The 20,321-nt window shown below is 39.7% G+C and overlaps 1 protein-coding gene across 1 annotated transcript in view; it reads left to right on the forward strand.

Moving 5' to 3' along the window:
- COL24A1 (collagen type XXIV alpha 1 chain) overlaps positions 1-20,321 on the forward strand; it is a gene marked incomplete at its 3' end in the record, with an annotated part of 230,410 nt that overhangs the window by 58,831 nt on the left and 151,258 nt on the right. Inside the window, 6 exon segments of the mRNA XM_034780084.1 lie at positions 1,034-1,078; positions 4,576-4,629; positions 5,972-6,016; positions 9,320-9,373; positions 10,151-10,195; positions 18,845-18,898. Coding sequence (XP_034635975.1) covers positions 1,034-1,078; positions 4,576-4,629; positions 5,972-6,016; positions 9,320-9,373; positions 10,151-10,195; positions 18,845-18,898 — 297 coding nt within the window.

Below are 20,321 nucleotides of genomic sequence, written 5' to 3' on the forward strand. Positions count from 1 at the left end.
ATGCTGTGTGAGTGTTTAGCAAGATGTAAGGGAATACCTGCAACACTGGTTTGGAGATAATGGAGCCTCTGGGTTTTTTAATGAGCACATGAGCACATGTCCTTAGGACTAACGTTATTTCCCAAGCAAGTGTATAATACTAAAATTGCAAAGCTTGCAAACAGATGTGATTTTTTTTTTCATTACCTAAAACTATTACTGAACAAAATTCCTCTTTTATGATTTCATGTGAGGTAATGCCATTTAGTTTGTTGTAACAAAGCTCTTGGCATGGTGTAGAAACCAAACCGAAACTTGGGGCACCAGATTAAATCTTGGCCCTATTGAAATCATGGACAGAATTCCTCTTGACTTCAACAGGGCCACCATCTGTACAGGCAAACCATCATCATCAAAATGCTCAATATAAAGAGGGGCAATGATAAACTTCGATGATTTAAAGATTCCAGGATAATCTGGAAGACTTTATTTAGTGTCAGGAAGGTGGTAGTTTCATTTACTTGTGCAAAACCATCATCATATATGGAGCATTAAAAAAATTAAGTCCATATGAAAGAAATCTTTTGTTTTCTTACAGTTATCTTTTCCTAGAGAGCTTCTTGGCACTCTCTGTGATGATCTTCTTGTTATGCCTATCTCAGTTGAACTGGCTCATTCAGAGATAGTGTTATGACAAGGATTTGGAATGGGGAAACAGTCTGGACTAAATCCAGCTTTGCAATAATTACAAGCAGATTGTTGCTAAAGGCATTTTGTCTACGTGTTACTTAAGCTTACACAAATCTGTGACTACTGGTGCAAGTTTAGCAGGCATAGCTAGAAATCATCTATGCTAAGGTAAGTTTCTTTTTCTCCCTCCTACCACATCAGCTACTGAAATTAAGCAATGTGGATGTCACAGAGAAAGAGAGGTTGCAAAATTCTTCTTTGCTGAAGAAAAATATAAAGCGGGAAGGGGGAAATCAAGACCCCCAAAGCTGCATCTTGCATATCTGAATTCATTACAACATCTGTTCGTCTCTTCTACCTGCAGGGTCCCAAAGGCTATCCAGGGCCACCAGGTCCACGAGGCGAGCAAGTGAGTGATGAAGGCACTGTAACAGTTGATACACATTGTACAAAGCATGTTAAGTACAATTAAAGATAATGACTTTAAATGCTTATAGCAAATAATTTCTTTCAATTGCTGACTGGTTGAAGAAATACTCAATAGATTTCATTCTTGACTAGGTACTTAGTTGCGATGGAGATGAGTATGGTTTAAGGGCCTAGATAAAACATAATAGACCAACTTGTTTTCTCTAGCAAGTCTGGTGGCATGGAAGAAGTGTGTTGTGTAATGTTTTAGGAGGCAATTCAGACTCTTTCAAAACCTTACCACTGAGACTTGACAATGCATGCTTAATCTCTGGATGGGAAGATGGGAAGGGACTGTGTGTTGCTTTCTTGAAGTATCCTTCATGTGAGTGTTAGAGGTAGACACTTATTACTCCTCCCTTCTAGAGATAAGGGGCCATGGCTGTCAACTCTAATAACCTTGGAACAGGAGTCAAATTTTTCTCTTTTGTATACAGTACTGAATGCACTGTCAATGCTGAATGAATAATCATGACCTAATGATAGTAGTGACCAGAGGCAAAGTCAAAAACAAAAAATACAAGAATAGATTTTAACTGTCCAAAACTTTAACTGAGCTCTACTCCAAGAAACCAAATGAAGGGCAGTTGTTATAGTTCAGTCCCTCGGCTTCTGGCATCTTTCTGCAAGAGAATTAATTATCAGAGTTGTTCAGAAGAATAGCATTGTTAACTGCAGGACCTGAGAACCAAAGTAGGAGCTTGTGAAAAGTGATTAACTAGTAATGAAAACAAGCGGGTAAATTGTGTGTGTGTGTGAGAGAGAGAGAGACTGACATCAGAGGTATAATTTTGGCACTAAATATGCAAGTGTTTGAATTCTTTTGAATATAATCTGATACATTAGACCTCAATGTGAAATTACTGTTTGCCCAGCAGTATTGAAGGCTGTCTGACCTCATCTCAACATACCCATACTATGGTTATAAATAATATTATTCATAGTCTGTTATATTATTTTCAAAATATTTAAAACTCATTTATAAAAATTTGGGAAAATACTTTTGTTCCACAACCTCTTCTTACTGCTGCTATTTTAAGGATGGTGACAAGAAGATACGTAATTGTAGAGGATGACCTGGAAAGAGTCAAGACAATGATAGTCATTTTGCATGTCAGTAGCAACAGACTGTGAAGTTCAAAGTATCCACTTGTTGGCTGGAATTTCCATAAACCTCTACAGCAAAGAAAAAAGTTACTGTAAATATATAAAATGTGGAATTACTTGAGAGTGAAGCACAACTGGGAGTGCAAGCAAGGTTTTAAAAAGAACAAACAGTAAATTAAAATGATTTGTTGCTCTTTGGGTTTTTTGTCATGATCTGCACTTGGAATTTTTGGGACCTGATTCAGCCAAAAATATCCATAGCCCTCTGAAGTGTTTCAAGCGTTAGGAGACCCTGGATCCTGGTTCCATGGCAGACCAACCCATTCAGGGAATAATCAATCTCCCATATATGCCCAGAGGATGGAAGAAAGCATGGAAAGCAGAACCATCTTGGAGGCACATCACTTATGCAAAATAAATTTTGCTTCCCACGTTCATGACTTCTAAAGCCTGGGATTATTCTTCCTCACTCAAACCAGCTGCATGTAGCTCATGGACGAAGTTCTGATTTTGCATTAGTGTGACTCCCACATGTGACAATGGGTGGAAAGGTTGGACAATCTCTAAGCCTGTCCTATGGACTTGGTTTGTTTAAACATAAAATTAGCTAAGGAGAGATCCGGGGTGGAGGGAAAGGTGGTGACATTCTAACTTCTTACCTCCTTCCCATTTCAAATCTTAGTACTGGTTTTTGAGGAGAAGCTGATCATTGGAGAATCCCAAGGGTCTTCACTTCCTCCAGCACCTGTGCCATGATTTTCTTCTCTTTTAATATTTTTGGCCAGTGACACCTCTTGTTTTTCTTCCTGGTTGATATCGAGAATGGACCTCCTAAGGGCCCTGCAGTCCAGAAATGTTGGGCCAAATCAGCTTCTCTAACGGATAAATTGCAGGAGTGGGTACTGGGTCAGGAAAACTACATGAGTTTCCCCAGACAGAGGTTAGTCTAGATTGGCTGATACTGCCATGAATACCAGTCCTGAAGGCCAGGCCTAGATGCCCAACTCCCTGGCATTGCAAAGTTGAAAGGCCAGGGCTTCATTTACCAATGACTACCCATGGAATCCCCAATGAGGTGGGTTCATACAGGGCACGGGAAATATGGCGAAGCTATTGCAGCCTTTTTACATCTCTTCTTTGGTGGATTCTCCGAGGTGTTTGGGTTGCTGAGGCATGTCCTTTCCAGCCCCAGCTAGGCCCCATCCCCAATAATGGTTTCCCCACCCAATGAAGGATGCTCTGGATGGCTGGTGGAGACAGGGTACAGTTGATCCCTTTGTTTAGGATGGGCAGATCCAGATGTGGAGAGTCATCCCTGGGCTCAGATTCTGTGTGGATGGTCCCCTCTTGTTTTCAGATTTCACATAGGGCATTGCTAATATTCAAACTTGGGTGTTTAAGGGAAAAATAATCCAGATAAACAAGAACTCTGAAGATAGATTTGACCAGGTCATTGTAAGTAACTTTTTAGGTGTGTGGATATAAAAGGATTTTTGAAATATCGAGGCTCGGTTTTGAAAAGCGACAGAGCCTTTCATTTCATAACATGGAATCCAGGGAGTTAGGAACAATGCATTTTCAATTATGGGCGGCATAAAGGAAGTATTTTGAAGCAGTAAAGCAAATTAAAGCCTCAGTCTCAATGTGAGTTTGTGCTACCTTTAAATACATTTGAGGAAAAAACAGTTTAATCTGCCTGTACTTTCCCACAATAGTTATTTTTACTACCTTAGGCTAATTTGTTGGGGGGGGGAACACTTTTGGATTTGATTAGGGAGGGAAGGAGGGGGGAAACGAAGAGTTTACTGTACCCATTATCAATCCACTGTTACTCTAACCTTATTCGAGCATACCCACATTGAGACCAATATAAGGAAATTCAGATATACAAGGACATTCAGATTCTTCTTACATTTGTACATTTGTTCCATAAAAGTGTAAATCTTAATAATATGGCCAAGATCAGTGTCAGCTTGTGTTATCTGCACCATAAATACCTGTCCCCTGAGGGTATCTCCCGTTGTGCATACCTGATTTTGCCAAACATTGTCTAAGGGTTTTCCGTCATGAATCAGTGTTTTTTTTCCCTTGTACTTCACTTCATTTTAGACTAATTCCCTCCCTCTCCCCCAATCCTAAATGCTTTTGCAATGTGTGCACTACTGCTCAGGAAGTAATCATGCTGATTTTAATTATGTATAAAAAGTGGGTTTTATGGGCTTCGTATGCAAATTACACAAGAAACAGTCTTGTGTTAGGAGAAAGCTCTTTCATGTTACCAACAGGTAAAAATACACTAAACCTGATTACTTTTTTTCACTTTCAATTTAGGGAATTCCGGGAATGGCTGGCAATGCTGGTTCACTTGGTTACCCTGGCAGGCAGGTGCAGTAACTATACAAAAGAATTATATGTTTTCCTGTTATAAGCACCTTTTCAGTACTATACATTAGTTCAAAATATGTTTCCCTTCCTCTTTTTCGGGTTAATTTTCAAAGTGATGCCTGGTGTACACATGGCCTGTTCGTCAGCAAGGAGTGTTTTGACAAACTGATCTACCGCAAAAGGATTCTCTGCCATCATATAGCATTAATGATGTAATTTCTGAAAGTACCATATCTAAATCTGCTGGCACTGCTGATGGCATCACTGCATTGGCTGACCTTGTATCACTAATACTCGAAACAAGCCTCCTTTCAGAGGCACCATACACGGAAGTAATGTGGCGCATTGTGCCCTTAGTACTGGGCCCTGAGTGGGTGAGACACAGTAATTCTGTATCCCTCTAGTGCATACATACCTTGTTACCAAATTACAGAATGTATAAGCCCTATTCACCCCTTTGAAAACCTTCATTGCTCTCTGTCTGTTTCAACCTTTTGGCATTTAATGTTCACAAGAAACAGGAAACATTCTGCTCTAGTTCCATTCCTACTTATTTGCCTACACTTATTTTTTTTTACTGCTGAAACTATTTCTTTCTTTAACTTTTATGTGGGGAAAGAGTATGTTAAAGGGCTTTTTCCATTCAGTTCATTGAGAGAGGGAACCAATGAAAACATCAAATTGCTATCAATGCAAGCCATTTGTAATATTGATTTTTATATACCTGGGACAGATAGATAGTTCAGTATATGCAGTTGGTGCATTAAGAGGAAATGTCAGTCACTTTTCCTAACATTTAAACTACATGAGCCAAATTCAGACCTTGTATTCATCAACTGACTTCAATGGAGTCGTGCCTGCTTGACGGGCTGAATTTGACCCATGCTCTCTAAACTATTTCAACATTTTACTAGACCAATTTTATGGTGGTTATATATTAAAAAGCATTATTAAATAGTTTACAAAGTGACTGGATGACAACATGCCAACATTTAAAAATACAAAATGCTTTGAGTATTTGAAATAAACTTATTGTTCTAACGTTGGCTAAAAAATGACTGGAACTGCATTCCAATATAAAAGTTTATGAAAAGTTCCATGAAGTTATTTTAATGCCAAGTTCACAATTGGGTAGAAGATTTCAACTGGAGTGGGAAGAACTTTCCAAAAAGAAATAACTTCAATATAAAGGAAGTTGCAATCTCTGTCTAGAGGTTCACATAGCACCCGTCATGAAAAGTGCATTGCCAGTTTGGAAATTAACAATTATTGTGATAATTCTTTTAAATCTAGTATTTCCATTTATTTTAAATGAAGTAAAAGTTGTGTTTTTTTATACTAGGGTTTAGCTGGACCAGAAGGTAACCCAGGTCCTAAAGGTGTAAGAGTAAGTAACATTTGTAAGCATTACGGCATGAATGACTGTATTTTTATACATATAGTATGCTTGAGAAATTTCACTGAATTGCCAGTTGCACGGCCACTGAAACACTGTCTACTGCAGAGGTGGTTAATGACAAACTGTATTTCATTAAAAATTTGAGGATTTATTTCTTTCTCATGCCTGCAAGCAGTATAGAATAATCTCATCTTGCTGCTCTTCCTTCGCTTGGAACATATACAGACATGAAAAGAAAGAAAAAGAACCCTGTGAGAGTGTGGGGGGAGCGAAGGGGGGAAGTGGAGGGGAAGAGGCCATTTCCTGCCTGGAGCATTATTTCTGTAGTAGAAGCTGTCAGGAGTGAAGGCAGATCTGGCATTTGTAATCTTCAACTGTGACAGAGGTTGATGGAAGGAAACAATCTTGTCACATAAAGAATATGAGAGTCACCTTCTGCTAGATCCTAAAATATTTCAGTTGATATCTTTTGTAGCCCAGACCAGGGTACAAATCTGAGCCCTTTAAAAATTTAAGCTTTGCTTGGATCATTTTTGAGTAAAGTTTCAAGGAGAAAAGTGAAAAAAAAGTTTTTATTTTTCACACATATACACCTATATATGTAAAAGCCATTAGATTTTATTTCTTTCAAGGTTACTGCCCTCAACAGATCATCAGACTTGGATCACATGGGAATCTGTACCTTATGATGCTGTCAAGCTTCTGTTACAACTTCTCCATCATGTTACTGAATCTGTGCACTTGTGTCTTTTATTGCAGATATTTAAAGCCTTCATCTGCAACAGCTTTTTGAGATGTCTCTAAGTTTTGCTCTTCTTAAATTCAGTTTTCATTATATGATGGGATATCCCAAAAAGATATTGCACCCATATGGCTCTCAACCCTCAGACATTTGTTCCTTTTTCTCTTGCCCCAAAGTTCTCTATAAACCTGTAGCCAATTCCTTCTCCTGTTATACAAGAGAAAGGTGATCGCAATCTTTTCCACTAAGTGGCCCACAAGCGTCTTCTTATTTCGTAGGACTGTTCTGTCATTGCTCAAAAAATGACTCATACTAACAATCTCAGAATGTCATGTTTCAAAAGGGTGTCTCCTACATAATCCTTTCTGCCAGATGTTGCCTGTAATGTTGACCCACAAACATGGTTTTGTGCCCTTGACCCATGCAGTTATGTCAATATAATTTGAGCTCTTTGGATCCTGCTTATTTAAGGGTTTTAAGACAGTGCAGGGAAAGAAAAGAGAGCTGCATTTTTCCCTAATGTGTGGGGTACCAAGAAGAGTATTGTCCTTCCTAAGGTCCTCAAAAGATGGGTTAAGATATTTCATTAAATTCAAAGGACTGTAGAGATAGGTGTGAAAACACTGATTCCTTTTTTCAGTAATTAGATGCTGCACCTGCCTTTGCACATTCTCTCTCGGAGCCTCTGTGTGTAGAATCACTTCATTGTACTTTTGTTTATGCCAATTTGCAATTGAATTTCTACGTGTCTGTCACGAATGCACAGCCGTGAAAATGTGAAACTGAGCTTTGGAAGCAATATCATGGAATATAGCACATACAAACCATTGAAGGTTTGAGAGGAGGTTTACATTTCTCAGGACATAGTGTTAGTTTTCAAATCTTAAGAGCCAGGAATTTAAATGATTACTACATTTTAGGAGGTGGATTTTTTTAAGTGTAATTTTAAAAAAATACATTTTCCCAGGATAGCTCCCTGTACGTGGAACTTATTTTCCCCCCTAATACAATCCTCCTTTTACCAGTTTCATGTTGAAGGAAATGGGCTGACCAAGGACACAAGTGTGACTTCCTTCAAGTCACCTTATATTCTGAATTGCATATATCCCATTCAAACCCAACAGTGGAGTAATCACCAGTGACATTCTCGTTGTCTAGTAGAAGAAAGCTGCACCTGTGTTTTGCTCAACAGAGAATTATAACAGCTCTTATGAGTGAGAAACATTTCCTGCCCTTTATAACTTTTCATTGTATTTCATATTATGATTTTTTTTATTTAACTAGACTTTGTGGGGCTTCTGCTGATCTCCACTATATTGATGAAAAGTAGAATTGCTTCCTAATTCAGTCACAGAAGGCAAAATTTTCAAAAACTCCTAAGTGCTATTTTCATTTGAGAATTTCTTCAGTTTAATGTTTTCACTTTCTTAACTTAATTTGTATTCATTTAACTGGAAGTGAATTGGATAGTTTGACAACAGTGGTTAGCATGTGTCCTATCGCAATAGTTACTACTCTGGCTACTCTATTGATCTTATGTTCGAAAATTCAGTTATTTCTACCGTACCATTTTAAAAATTAAACACAGTGGTATTTAGCTGCGGATTTTCAGATTTTGATGCAACATAAGGAAGTTACTTCTCAGGGTATAGCTATACTGAAGCTGGAAAGTGTAATTTCCAGCTTGAGGAGACATACCTGCACTAGCTTTGCTAAAAATAGCAATGTATCCATAGTGGCGCAAGCAATAAGAGAGGATAGCTGCCCCAAATATAATCTCGTCTGAGATCCTAGGCATGTACTCTCGGCAGCTGGTTCCTCCCACCTCTTGCACCACTGCAGCGACACTTCTATTTTTGGCACACAAGCTCAGTCAGAGCTAGTGTGGGACATCTCCTTGAGCTGAAAATTGCAACTTCCAGTTCCAGTGTAGATGTTCCCTCAGACAGCATCACTCTCTACATGGAAAGAAAGCATGGCATGATGCAGTTACAATTAAACTGAGGCTTACAATAATGTGTCACTAGTTTTTTAATGGGATAGACAATTCTCCCCTTCTATTTAAGCAGGGAGGGAGAAGACATCTTAGTCACGTTTTAATTAAAACAATCCAGCTGTGACAAGATAAACTTGCAAAATAATTCCTTTGTAGTGGAAATCACTCAAACTTATTCACAAAAACAATAATTTCTTTTTGATTTACAGGTGAGGAATATTGTAAATTTGAAAGGAAAATTTTAAATATTTCTTTGATCAGCACTTTCTGATGCAATAGTATATCATTTGGGAATTTTTTTCCTAGTATGGTTAATTTGTACGTTATCTCCGCAATGGTGGGGAATTGTCACCATCAGTTGGATTTGGAGGATGAAATCCAGGTCACATTGAAGTCACTGGGAGTTTTGCCATTGACTTCAACTGAGCCAAGATTTTACCCAGAATCTCAAACCACTATACGTACATAAATGTGTGGTAAATCTGTATCTAGCCTTGTTCTTGAGATGCAACCTTTTAATAAAGAAATTTAAGAATTATTTTTCTGTTCTAAGGGTTTCATTGGACCTCCAGGGGTGGCAGGACAGCCAGGACCTGAAGGAGAAAGAGTAGGTTTAATGAACCATTTATTAAATATGTACACATTTATGATAATGAAACACACTGAAGTATAACATATCCCAGAATGAGACCAAGGAAAACTTTATTATTTATGTAACTCTTTTTAAAAAGGAAAATAAGGCTTGTCTGACTGCAAAACTGATTGGGGGTGTGTGCAAATGTCATCCTGTTAAATAATAAAATCGGCTGATTAGAACAAAATCAAAATAGCACCAAGCTTAATCAATCTGAATTGGCTGTAAAGTGAAGCTTGGATTTCATCTAAAACTTCTGAGATTGGGAGCCTGTTCTTGTCATTGAAGTGAGCAGTGAAAGTTTCCTCTAAGAGTAATTTCAGTCCATGTATAAATCACATTTCTGAATTGCCTGGTATGCGTTTAAGACAAAAATGCCCATGATAATCTGATAACTGATTTTGAGCCTAATCTTTCTACTATTGAAATCAAGGAAAGTTTTTCCATTGACCTTAATGACAGCCAGAGCAAGCCCTTCTCAACATTCTAGGACACATTAATAGAATTCAACTAATATGCCTGGAGTGAAGAGATCACAATTTATATTTCTCCATCCCATTCTCCCTGCTCTCTTATAACAAGAAATAGGTACAGTGTCTGCTTTTTGTGGTGGTGATTTTTAGATTGTCCTTTGCAATCAAATGTGCATGCCAATAATGTGTAATTAAAATCATTTTTAAAAAAATCTAGATTCTGTAGATTTTTTAGATTGTAGATTCTCTTTTCTTTCTTTCTTTCTTTTTTTTCCAGGGCATTCCAGGACTGCAAGGAAAAAGAGGTCTTAAGGGGAGACTGGTAAGGTTACTAATATGGGTTACTACTTTTGTTGCTAATTTAAATGAATAATGTAAGTCTGCATATAATTTTAAGTAGCTGAAAATGTTAGTGTCATTGTATTCACAAATGATTGTATTATTGTTTCCAGCACATACCTGGCACTACATAAAATGACAACTTATTGGGTAAATTTAGTGGTGCGGTTAAATAAATGTAAATTATAAATTCTTAACCTGATGGCCAGTTCAACCATTGGAACTATCAGTGTGACTGCCATGGGGTTAAAAGGTCACAGAAAAATGCAAACAGTTTTAAAAAATTATTGTTAATGCAACACAGATTTATGATTCCAGACTTTATGAGGAGTCTGATTCAGGTGTTGGCCTGAATACAAGTCAGTTGCAGCGTCTAATAATTTCAGATGTTTGTAGAAAAAATAGTAGAAAGCAACTGTTGGCAAGTTAAAGCTATTCCCTACTTAATACAAACGTATTTCTGTATCTGGGGGCAGACACAAATCTGCTAGGCATACTAAGGTTTACAGTATTTCTGATAGATCAGAAAACTGTAGCATGATCTGTTACGTGCCAAGTTCTTTGTTTTCTGCCACATGGTTGTACTTTAAGACTTTTGCTGTCTGGATGTAAAATACTGTGGAGGGAGAGATGTATAGCTCTGTTGGTGTACTTTTTGTGTTTGCTGCTAGTTATTACAAAACCATGTGAAATATGGACCAGCTTCCAATACATGTGAATTTTGGGTTAATCAGTGCATAAACCCAAAGGTGCTAAAAGACACTCCTGAAACATGTTAATTAAAATCAAGAACCTATTATTTAAGTTTTTAATGCTGCAGATTAATGTGTGAATCAAAAAAGGTGAAATGTATTAAAGTAATTGGCTAACAGGTTAGTGTGTTTAGTGTTTTGTCTACATTGTTGCTGCTCATTTCTCATTTAAATCATGTACTACTTTGTGCATCCCAAAAGTGTACACTAGCAGATCCATGCTATTGGTATGCTTATTGCACCTTGTGATAAGTCTCTTATTAGCCATGTGCAGTGTGCTAGCTTTTCTGAGACGAATGAGTGTCAAGGTAAAAAAGCAGATGGCTCATACTCAATCTGTGTATGAAGGAGGTGATGCTGATAGGAAACTTTGAAAAACTGTCTGGAATTATAATCTTGTATTCAACTGAAGGCACTTGACCTCTGGTTCTCAAGGTGGTATAATGTCTTGATCCCACTAGACTGCTCCTAGCTACACAAGTAGCAGAAGTGGTGAGAAATTAATTTTCCGTCTTCAGCTAGTCATGTATTGCACCCATCCCGCTTTAGTGAGGATTCTTTACCATAGAGATCTGTCTTCAAATAGTTTTAACACATGGCAGTCCACTGTTTAAGTAACAGAGATTAATGAGAGCACATCAGGTCAGTGCTCTGCACATACCGTTGTCTTTCTACTTAATGCCAGATCTATTTCTTGATCCTGAAATCAGTTCCAAGACCTTTGTCCTCATCTTTAAAGCACCTATTGGGCTAAGGTTTAGTTAGCATAAGGCCCCATCCGTCAAAGCACTTCAGTAGGTACTTAGCTCTAGGTACTTTGTTGGATCAGGACCATAGAATGCCTCTTTCCCCAGATCCAACCCAACGGCCTCAGGGTGAATATCTCAAGAGGTTGGAGCAGGATGCTGTGGAATTCCCCAGTGTCAGAGAGATGAATCCTAGCCTTACGATTCAGGGTGAAATGCAAGACTCATCTTTGTGCAAACTTTCCATCAATAACAATGAGGGGAAAGAATGGCCATCCTGGCACCATTACTTTTGGAAGAAGGGCAAATCCCAGATATGATCTCATTTTGGAAAGCAGCCTAAAACTTGAGAAGTGAAGATCAGGGGCTTCTTTTAGGGTAGTTCTTTTAATTTTTAACATAGCTCTAGACATCATGGTGATGGATGCTTTAAAATGCTGGTAAATGATTGTGCTTGCCATCATTTTGTTTACTGTCCAGATGTCATTTAATATACTATAGCAAACATCTGACATGAAAATCATCTCTTTGGGATTCAAAATGCTACCAATTAGCAGTTGAATATTGAAGTTGAATATTATTAGTATTTATAATATCTTTGGCATATTTGAAATGGAACAAAATATTCAATTGACTGAATTCCTTATTATAAATATTAGAGAGTCTGAAATTGCCTGCATTTTAAATCAGTTGGATGTACAGTATGTTTTAAAGAAAATATTCTGTATTCAAGGGGCATGTGTCCCATTTCTTTCCATATTAAGTATGTAATATGAAATCTGGCCACTTCTGTATTATTATATTACCTGTCTTGTTATATATGCTGCACAGTATTTCACATATACTACTTTGAGCACATTTATTGAGAATGTACTATATAGGATTAGTTACAACAGGGACTGGCAACCTTTAGCACGCAGCCCATCAGGGAAATCCACTGGTGGGCCGGGACAGTTTGTTTACCTGCAGCATCCGCAGGTTTGGCCGATCGCAGCTCCCACTGGCTGCGGTTTGCTGTTCCGGGCTAATGAGAGCTGCTGGAAGCGGTGTGAGCCAAAGGATGTGCTGGCTGCTGCTTCCTGCAGCTCCCAGTGGCCTGGAACGGCGAACCACAGCCAGTGGGAGCCGCGATCGGCCGAACCTGTGGATGCTACAGGTAAACAAACCGTCCCGGCCCACCAGCAGATTTCCCTGACAGGCCGCGTGCCAAAGGTTGCCAATCCCTGAGTTACAACAACTAGTACTCAAACTGACAAAGCAGACCTTTTAAACTATACCAACAATCTGCTAGTCTAGTCCATTGTAACTGTGTGAAAATACTACAGACCTGTTTTCTGTTAAAAATATGAATTTTCTTGTTTTCTAGATGTATTATAGCAATATGCTAGATGATATTACTGGTGTAATAAAACATTTGCTACACAGTAGTACTATTATGTTTTCAGTTTTAGATTTTCTCTTTTCCTAGATTGGAAATGCTTTTTCTTTTTTATAGTGCCTAAATTGTTCTTCTCTCATCAGTTATAAAACTCATGATGATGACATGGCTATGGTTAATCTGTCCCCTTGTTACATCCAGAACATCTTTTGCTTTTTTTTTTTGGGTGGGCAAACTATGGCCCGGGGGTCACATTCAGCCATTCAGACGTTTTAATCTGGTGCTCGAGCTCCTGCCGGGGAGCGGGGTCCAGGGCTTACCAGGCTCCGCACATGCCGTGGCTCCACATGGCTCATCCCCCTTCCAGCTCCTACATGTAGGGGCAGCCAGGGGATTCTGCATGCTGCCCCAGCCTCAAGCGCCGCCCCCCACAGCTCCCATTGGCCAGGAACCGTGGTCAGTGGGAGCTGCAGGGGTGGCGCCTGTGGATAGGGCAGTGTGCAGAGCCGCCTGGCCACACCTCTGTGTAGGAGCCGGAGGGGGGGGACATGCTGCTGCTTCCAGGAGCTCCTTGAGGTAAGCACCACCCAGAGCCTGCACCCCTGACCTCCTCCTCTGCCCCAACCCTCTGCCCTAACCCTGATCCCCCTCCTGCTCTCTGAGCCCCTCGGTCCCAGCCCAGAGCACGCTCCTGCACCCCCAACCCCTCATTCCCAGCCCCACCCCAGAGCCTGCACCCCCAGCTGGAGCCCTCACAGCTCCCCCGCATCCCAACCCTCTGCCCTAGTCCGGAGCCCTCTCCCACACCCTGAACTCCTCATTTTGGCCCCACCCCAGAGCCCTCACCCCCTCCCGCACCCCAACCCCGAATTTTGTGAGCATTCATGGCCCGCCATACAATTTCTATACCCAGATGTGGCCCTCGGGCCAAAAGGTTTGCCCACACCTGACCTACAATCTGAATCTGAGACCTAGTAATTGGAAAAATTGCCTTGTTGCTTCCTCCATTTCACTTTTGATCCAACTGTTAATTTCTATTTAAAAACATGTGTCTTCATGGGTGTCATCTGGAGTTTAACATCTATTGGGGCACACATCCTTCCCAAAATATGCTATATTTCTTAAAAGAGCAGTAAATTGGCCTTTGACTATGGCTTCCCAGAAGGTGGCCTCCAATAAGCAAAAGATATTTTAATAACATGGCACTATGTCAAATCCCCATTTTGCACATGTGAAATTTCACGATACAATTTCAGAGTCCAATTGAAAATTTGGCCTAGAGTGGATAGGTTTTCAAGTTAATTTCAAAGTCTGTTATATTTAATAATTAACATTATGAACCTCTACTGAATCAGCAGCCACATAAGGAATAAATCAAGTATCAGAGGGGTAGCCGTGTTAGTCTGAATCTGTAAAAAGAAACAGAGGGTCCTGTGGCACCTTTAAGACTAACAGAAGTATTGGGAGCATAAGCTTTCCTGGGTAAGAACCTCACTTCTTCAAATGCAAGTCATGCTCCCAATACTTCTGTTAGTCTTAAAGGTGCCACAGGACCCTCTGTTGCTTTTTATAAGGAATAAATGTTATACAGTCTATTTATGTTATGAAAAACTCGTACCTTAAAATTAAGGTATATCAATTGTCACTTGTGAGCACCATCATCAGATATTGAATACAATTTTCACAGTATGATAGATGGGCCTGTTTGTTGCTTGGAAATGGCCTGAATCATTTTTGCTGAAAACTGGTCAATTTGGAGGGCTATCTTTTGGTTTTAACACATGCAGACTTAGGAGAATTTTCTGAGAAATTGGCCCTGTTTGTTAGTTTGCAACAGAATGCAAAAAACACCGTGGGCCAGGGTCATCTGGTGTTTGGGAGGGCTTCAGCCAGTGAAAATTCAGGAGCTTGGTGGCAGAAACTTTGACAAAAGGAAGAGGTAGCAGAAAATGGCAGCAAACATCCCTTCCTCAGAAGGCTCTCAGAAGGTCAGTGCAGCCCAAAAAGTTAACTGTGTTTGCCAGGACAGGGATGTTGCCTGGGGATGCCTTGATTCAGTGCATCCCTCTGCCACCTTCACCATTAGAGCGTCTCTATAGTGTCAACTGCTAAGGAAAGCTGGCCTCCTGCTCTCCCAGCAGAAGGCCTGTAAAAAGGGCAGCAGTGGTGACATCGGGGTGGTAACAGCTATAATGTATTCCTCGCCGCTTCACTTTTGGTAAATACAACCTGGTCAGTTGAGCATGTCTGCATTTTGTTGTGAATAAGCCACATTCCTCTATTTAACTAGAAATCCAAAGGATATTAAATTGTATCTGTGCGATGTGGATACATTTACACTGTTGTAAGAACTTTAATGGTTTAACTTCCTTTATTGATTTTAATACAATGTCCAGTAATTAATTTCCACAGTTTTTTTCATTTACTTACATTAAATATTGAGATTACCATAGCCATCCAATGGAGTTTTTTAATGGATGAATCATAAAACATTGAATAGTTTGTTGTGTATTTTGAATGTGCAAAGCTGCTACAGAGCATGGAGAATGTTTCAGAATTGATCTAGAGAACACCTGACAAATTAAAACTTCAGATGCAGTCACAGACAGTAATTTGTCAGGGCTTAAACTCCTTGGGTGAAATCCTGGCCTAATTGACAACATTGGCAAAGCTCTCATTGACTTCAGGAGAGCCAGGATTAGGCCAGCAATACTCCCTGGAGTGCTGAAGTAGTGAGCTGACTTGTGGTTTGTAATAAACAACCATCTACTATGCAACCATCCATTCAATCTGACCTGTCTTTCTCCTTTTCATAATTGATATTTTATTATTTCTGTTAAAAATACAATGTTCGTTCATTGTAATGATTACAATTCAAAAGTCAGCACATGAATTAGAATGAATAAATCAATTTAATTCACATTATGATGAAAATATGAGGAATTATGAGCCTAGTAACTTATTGCAAGATGCTATATAGACTATTAATGGTACATTCACAGAGGAATAGGAGTGGGACATATTCTTGTCCACAGTGAAAACTGACTGGAACAAAATAAGACAAGACTGAAAAGAACAAGACAAAGTATAAGTAAATAAGACAATACAAGACAAAACAAAACTAGCTGGAACAACTCTAGTTCAATGGTTGTGGAGGAGAGGAGAGTTATACAAGATAATTTCCCCTTATTATTTAGTTAAACTCCAGTTCTTATGATGACACCAAGGTAAAAGACTAATAGTTCTGATTAAAGAAAAACATGGCTGAGATATCCAGAGGTATTTTGCATTACAGGGCAAACTTCCCACCTCCCCACTGCAACTGTTAAGGTTCCTTTCAGTTCCTCGCCTGTGGTCCCTGTTTATCCATTGTTAGGCACCTCTCTCCCGCTTCCCAGCTTTTAACTAAAGATATTTAGCTCTGCTAAATCATGAGCTAGACAACCTAACGAAGGAAGGTTGAAAGGGCTAAACTAATAGTATGTGTGACCTGAGGCACTTCTGAGCATGGCCCACTGGAGGTGAAAGGTTAGTAACTTAACCTACTCTTGCAGCTATACAGAGAGAAAACTATAACCTTGAAAACACCTGAGAGCAGAAAAGGTAATATTTATGAAATAATTACATGCAGGATGAAAGAAACTGCTCCCTCCAGTCGGCGGGAATAGAAGGGTGGTTCCAGTTAATGTGAGTTAACTAGTTGTGAATTCTAACATGCGCACACACACAAATATTTGTAAATCTCCATGCAAACACTCCCAAAAGTATGTTCTGGATCCTAGCTTATCCTGGGGGCTCAGCCTACGGCAGTAGTTCTCAACCTGTGGCCCAGTCAGCACACAGATGCGGCCGATGTGACATCCTCAGGGCCATACAGGTAGTACTGGATGCAACCCACATAACAAATTGTGGAGAACCACTGACCTAGGGTGAACCATGACTAGGAACAAATGTTTATCTCCTGGAACAAACTATTGTGGAATATCTACAGTACACTAGAATTTACAGTTGTGTTAGTGAACTTGAATTACTTGAGCTAAATCATGTTGCTGAAATTGCAGTATGAACAAGACAAACCCTATGAGAATGCACTGAGAAGGTTAGGGATGGATCAGAGCAATTGTGGAGGGATGGCCAGTAAGTCCATAAATGGTGTTAATCCACTGTCTGAAACACCTGGGAGGGTGGAAAGGAAACATAGCAAACTGTGTCCTCTAGTTCAGTCTAAAAATACTATGCTAGCAACTATGAACTGTCCATTCAAATACCATGTTCCCACTTTTAGGATGTCTTGGCAAATGTAGCACAAAATTACATTGGAATTTTACAGCTGTATCACAAGCTCATATGTCCAGGATCATTCTTGGCTCTCTTACAGCTCTGGTGCTTGCAAGATATTTTATTCCCATACTATCTATATTTAAGATTTTTTTTCCTGGCTGTATTAGCTTGCATTTTTCCAAGCAGAATCCCTTCCCAATTTAGTATCGTCTGCAAATTTCATTGGTGTGCTATTTTACTACCTCTTCTAGATTATTAAGAAATGTGTTAAATCAGACTGGTTCTAGCAGTGCTCTGCACAATTCTCCACTACACACCTTCCCTCCAATTTAATATATTGGCATTGATCACTACATTTTTTGTGCTCTTGTTTACAACAGAATTGTGTTGCTCTTGTGGGCATTAACTTTTGTGCACCACCGCACTGAATCCACTCTCTCCCACATGTGGCTCTTCCAGTTGTTAGTGAGCATTTGATAGGGATATTAAATCAATAGGAATTAAAATAATTCAGTCAATTCATGCTTCCTTTCCAGGGGCAACATCTGGGGAAGTAAAATAGGATCCTTAATAGGGAGCAAGAAAGATCGTGATTCCAGGAAGGCAGGACTACAAGTCCTGCAGCCCAAGGCAACAATGCTAATTTTGGCTCAAAACTGAAATTTCGCTTGTCCAATCAGATTACAGGTGCATCCTGGTGACTACATAGCATCACTACCCCGATAACTAAACTCTGCAGTCAACACTCTGCTAAGATGATTGAGGAAATTCATACCTCATTTGGTGGTGTTGTTTCAGTCTCTAGCTGCAGACTCAACCAGACAAGCATGCATTAGTTTACATTGGCAGGGATAACTTTGCATACAGAATGGTTAGAAATGAAGGTGTAATTCTGAGCAGTGCTGAGTCCCTCATATCGGTCATTGATTGTAATGCACATTTGTCATATTGAGTTTTCATCCATAAATATTAAAAAACAGGGTTAGGTAAATACTATAAGGCATGGGGAAGATGTGATATTGTAGTAAAGGCATGGAACTGGGTATTCAAAGACCCCAAACAAACATTCCAATGGGCACTTGCATAGTATCAACCTAATAAGGGCTCAGTAAGAGAATAATGTCATAGTCTTGCAACTCAAAATGTCATCCAAAAAATCTTCTCACATCTTTCTTGGATGGGATTTTGGAGAAAGACAATGAAATGTTTTTTGAATTCTGCAGCTGATATCATTTATTTTCCCCCCTTCTTGCTAATATCATCTTACTTTCTAGCACCTTTGATTAAGTTGGGCTGGGGTTTTCAAAGGAACCTATAGGATTTAGATGTCCAAATTCCAGCTTTGGATAAGAAAGGACAAGTCATTCATTCTTGCAAATTTCTTAAACGTTCGTACACATTTCCAAGTGTAATGTGAAGAATAATATCTGGTGTGTGTTGTAATTCTAACAGTGTTACCTCTCTCTTGTTACCAGGGTTTTCCAGGTGACTTTGGAAACAGAGGCCCCCCTGGCGCAGATGGGAATCCTGTAAGTGTCAAATTGTGTGTGTGACTTTGCAATTTACAATATGATGGTATTAAAATGTGTCCTTGATCAAACCTGTCCAAAAACCAAACAAACCCCTTGAAAAGAAGGAGAGATTCAATGAAGTCCACTAGAAATTTGCTCTTGCTCTTGATTTTACATTGAAGGTGCTCAGATAAGCGAGAGAGTTTCTGAAAGCTGCTGAATGTGGCCGGCTCCCATTAGGAGCTGCAGATGCTCAGCACCTTTCAGGATCAAACTCTTGCCTGTTTAAGCTAACTAAAGAAATCTGCATTCTTGCTACAATTCTTAGTGACCAGGGCCCTAGGACATGACTTTGCATTGATATGATTAAACTACAGTTCCAGGGTCTCTTAAAAAGGGGATATTCTGAAGTTGTTTCTCAGGAAACTGGCTTTAGTATGTTCAGGTATTTACTAGCTTTGAACTATTACTGAATAACTTCTGGACCTGTCTTTTCCTCATCTGTCTTTTTTAGTAACTCGGCATTAATAGGGCAGCTGCTCTTTCTTTGGCAACACCTCTTCAGAATAAAGTGCTCTGATGATGCAGTAATCAAAACCTGTGACAGTCATCATGTCATTGTTTCAGTACTGACTTCAAAGGAGCCTCTCTCTTGGCCTGTTCTTAGTTGACTCTGGCTGCAGCTCTTAGCTTTGGATTCCCCTGGCTTGGAGGTGCCCCCCATAGATGAAGAGCTAGTTTCTCCACCACTCTTCCCATGGTCCCTGACACAATGAACAGGGAGTAGGAGTGGCCAGATTGCAGCTGTTCTCAGCTGATGGATGTTCCCTTGGGAAAGATGGGCAGTTAGTGCCTATGGGCTACTCTAACCTGGATTTATAGATTCATAGATTCTAGGACAGGAAGGGACCTCGAGAGGTCATCGAGTCCAGTCCCCTGCCCGCATGGCAGGACCAAATACTGTCTAGACCATCCCTGATAGACATTTATCTAACCTACTCTTAAATATCTCCAGAGATGGAGATTCCACAACCTCCCTAGGCAATTTATTCCAGTGTTTAACCACCCTGACAGTTAGGAACTTTTTTCTAATGTCCAACCTAAACCTCCCTTGCTGCAGTTTAAGCCCATTGATTCTTGTTCTATCCTTAGAGGCTAAGGTGAACAAGTTTTCTCCCTCCTCCTTATGACACCCTTTTAGATACCTGAAAACTGCTATCATATCCCCTCTCAGTCTTCTCTTTTCCAAACTAAACAAACCCAATTCTTTCAGCCTTCCTTCATAGGTCATGTTCTCAAGACCTTTAATCATTCTTGTTGCTCTTCTCTGGACCCTCTCCAATTTCTCCACATCTTTCTTGAAATGCGGTGCCCAGAACTGGACACAATACTCCAACTGAGGCCTAACCAGAGCAGAGTAGAGCGGAAGAATGACTTCTCG

The sequence above is a fragment of the Trachemys scripta genome, chromosome 8 (assembly GCF_013100865.1).
Source record: "Trachemys scripta elegans isolate TJP31775 chromosome 8, CAS_Tse_1.0, whole genome shotgun sequence".
Taxonomy (NCBI): domain Eukaryota; kingdom Metazoa; phylum Chordata; order Testudines; family Emydidae; genus Trachemys; species Trachemys scripta.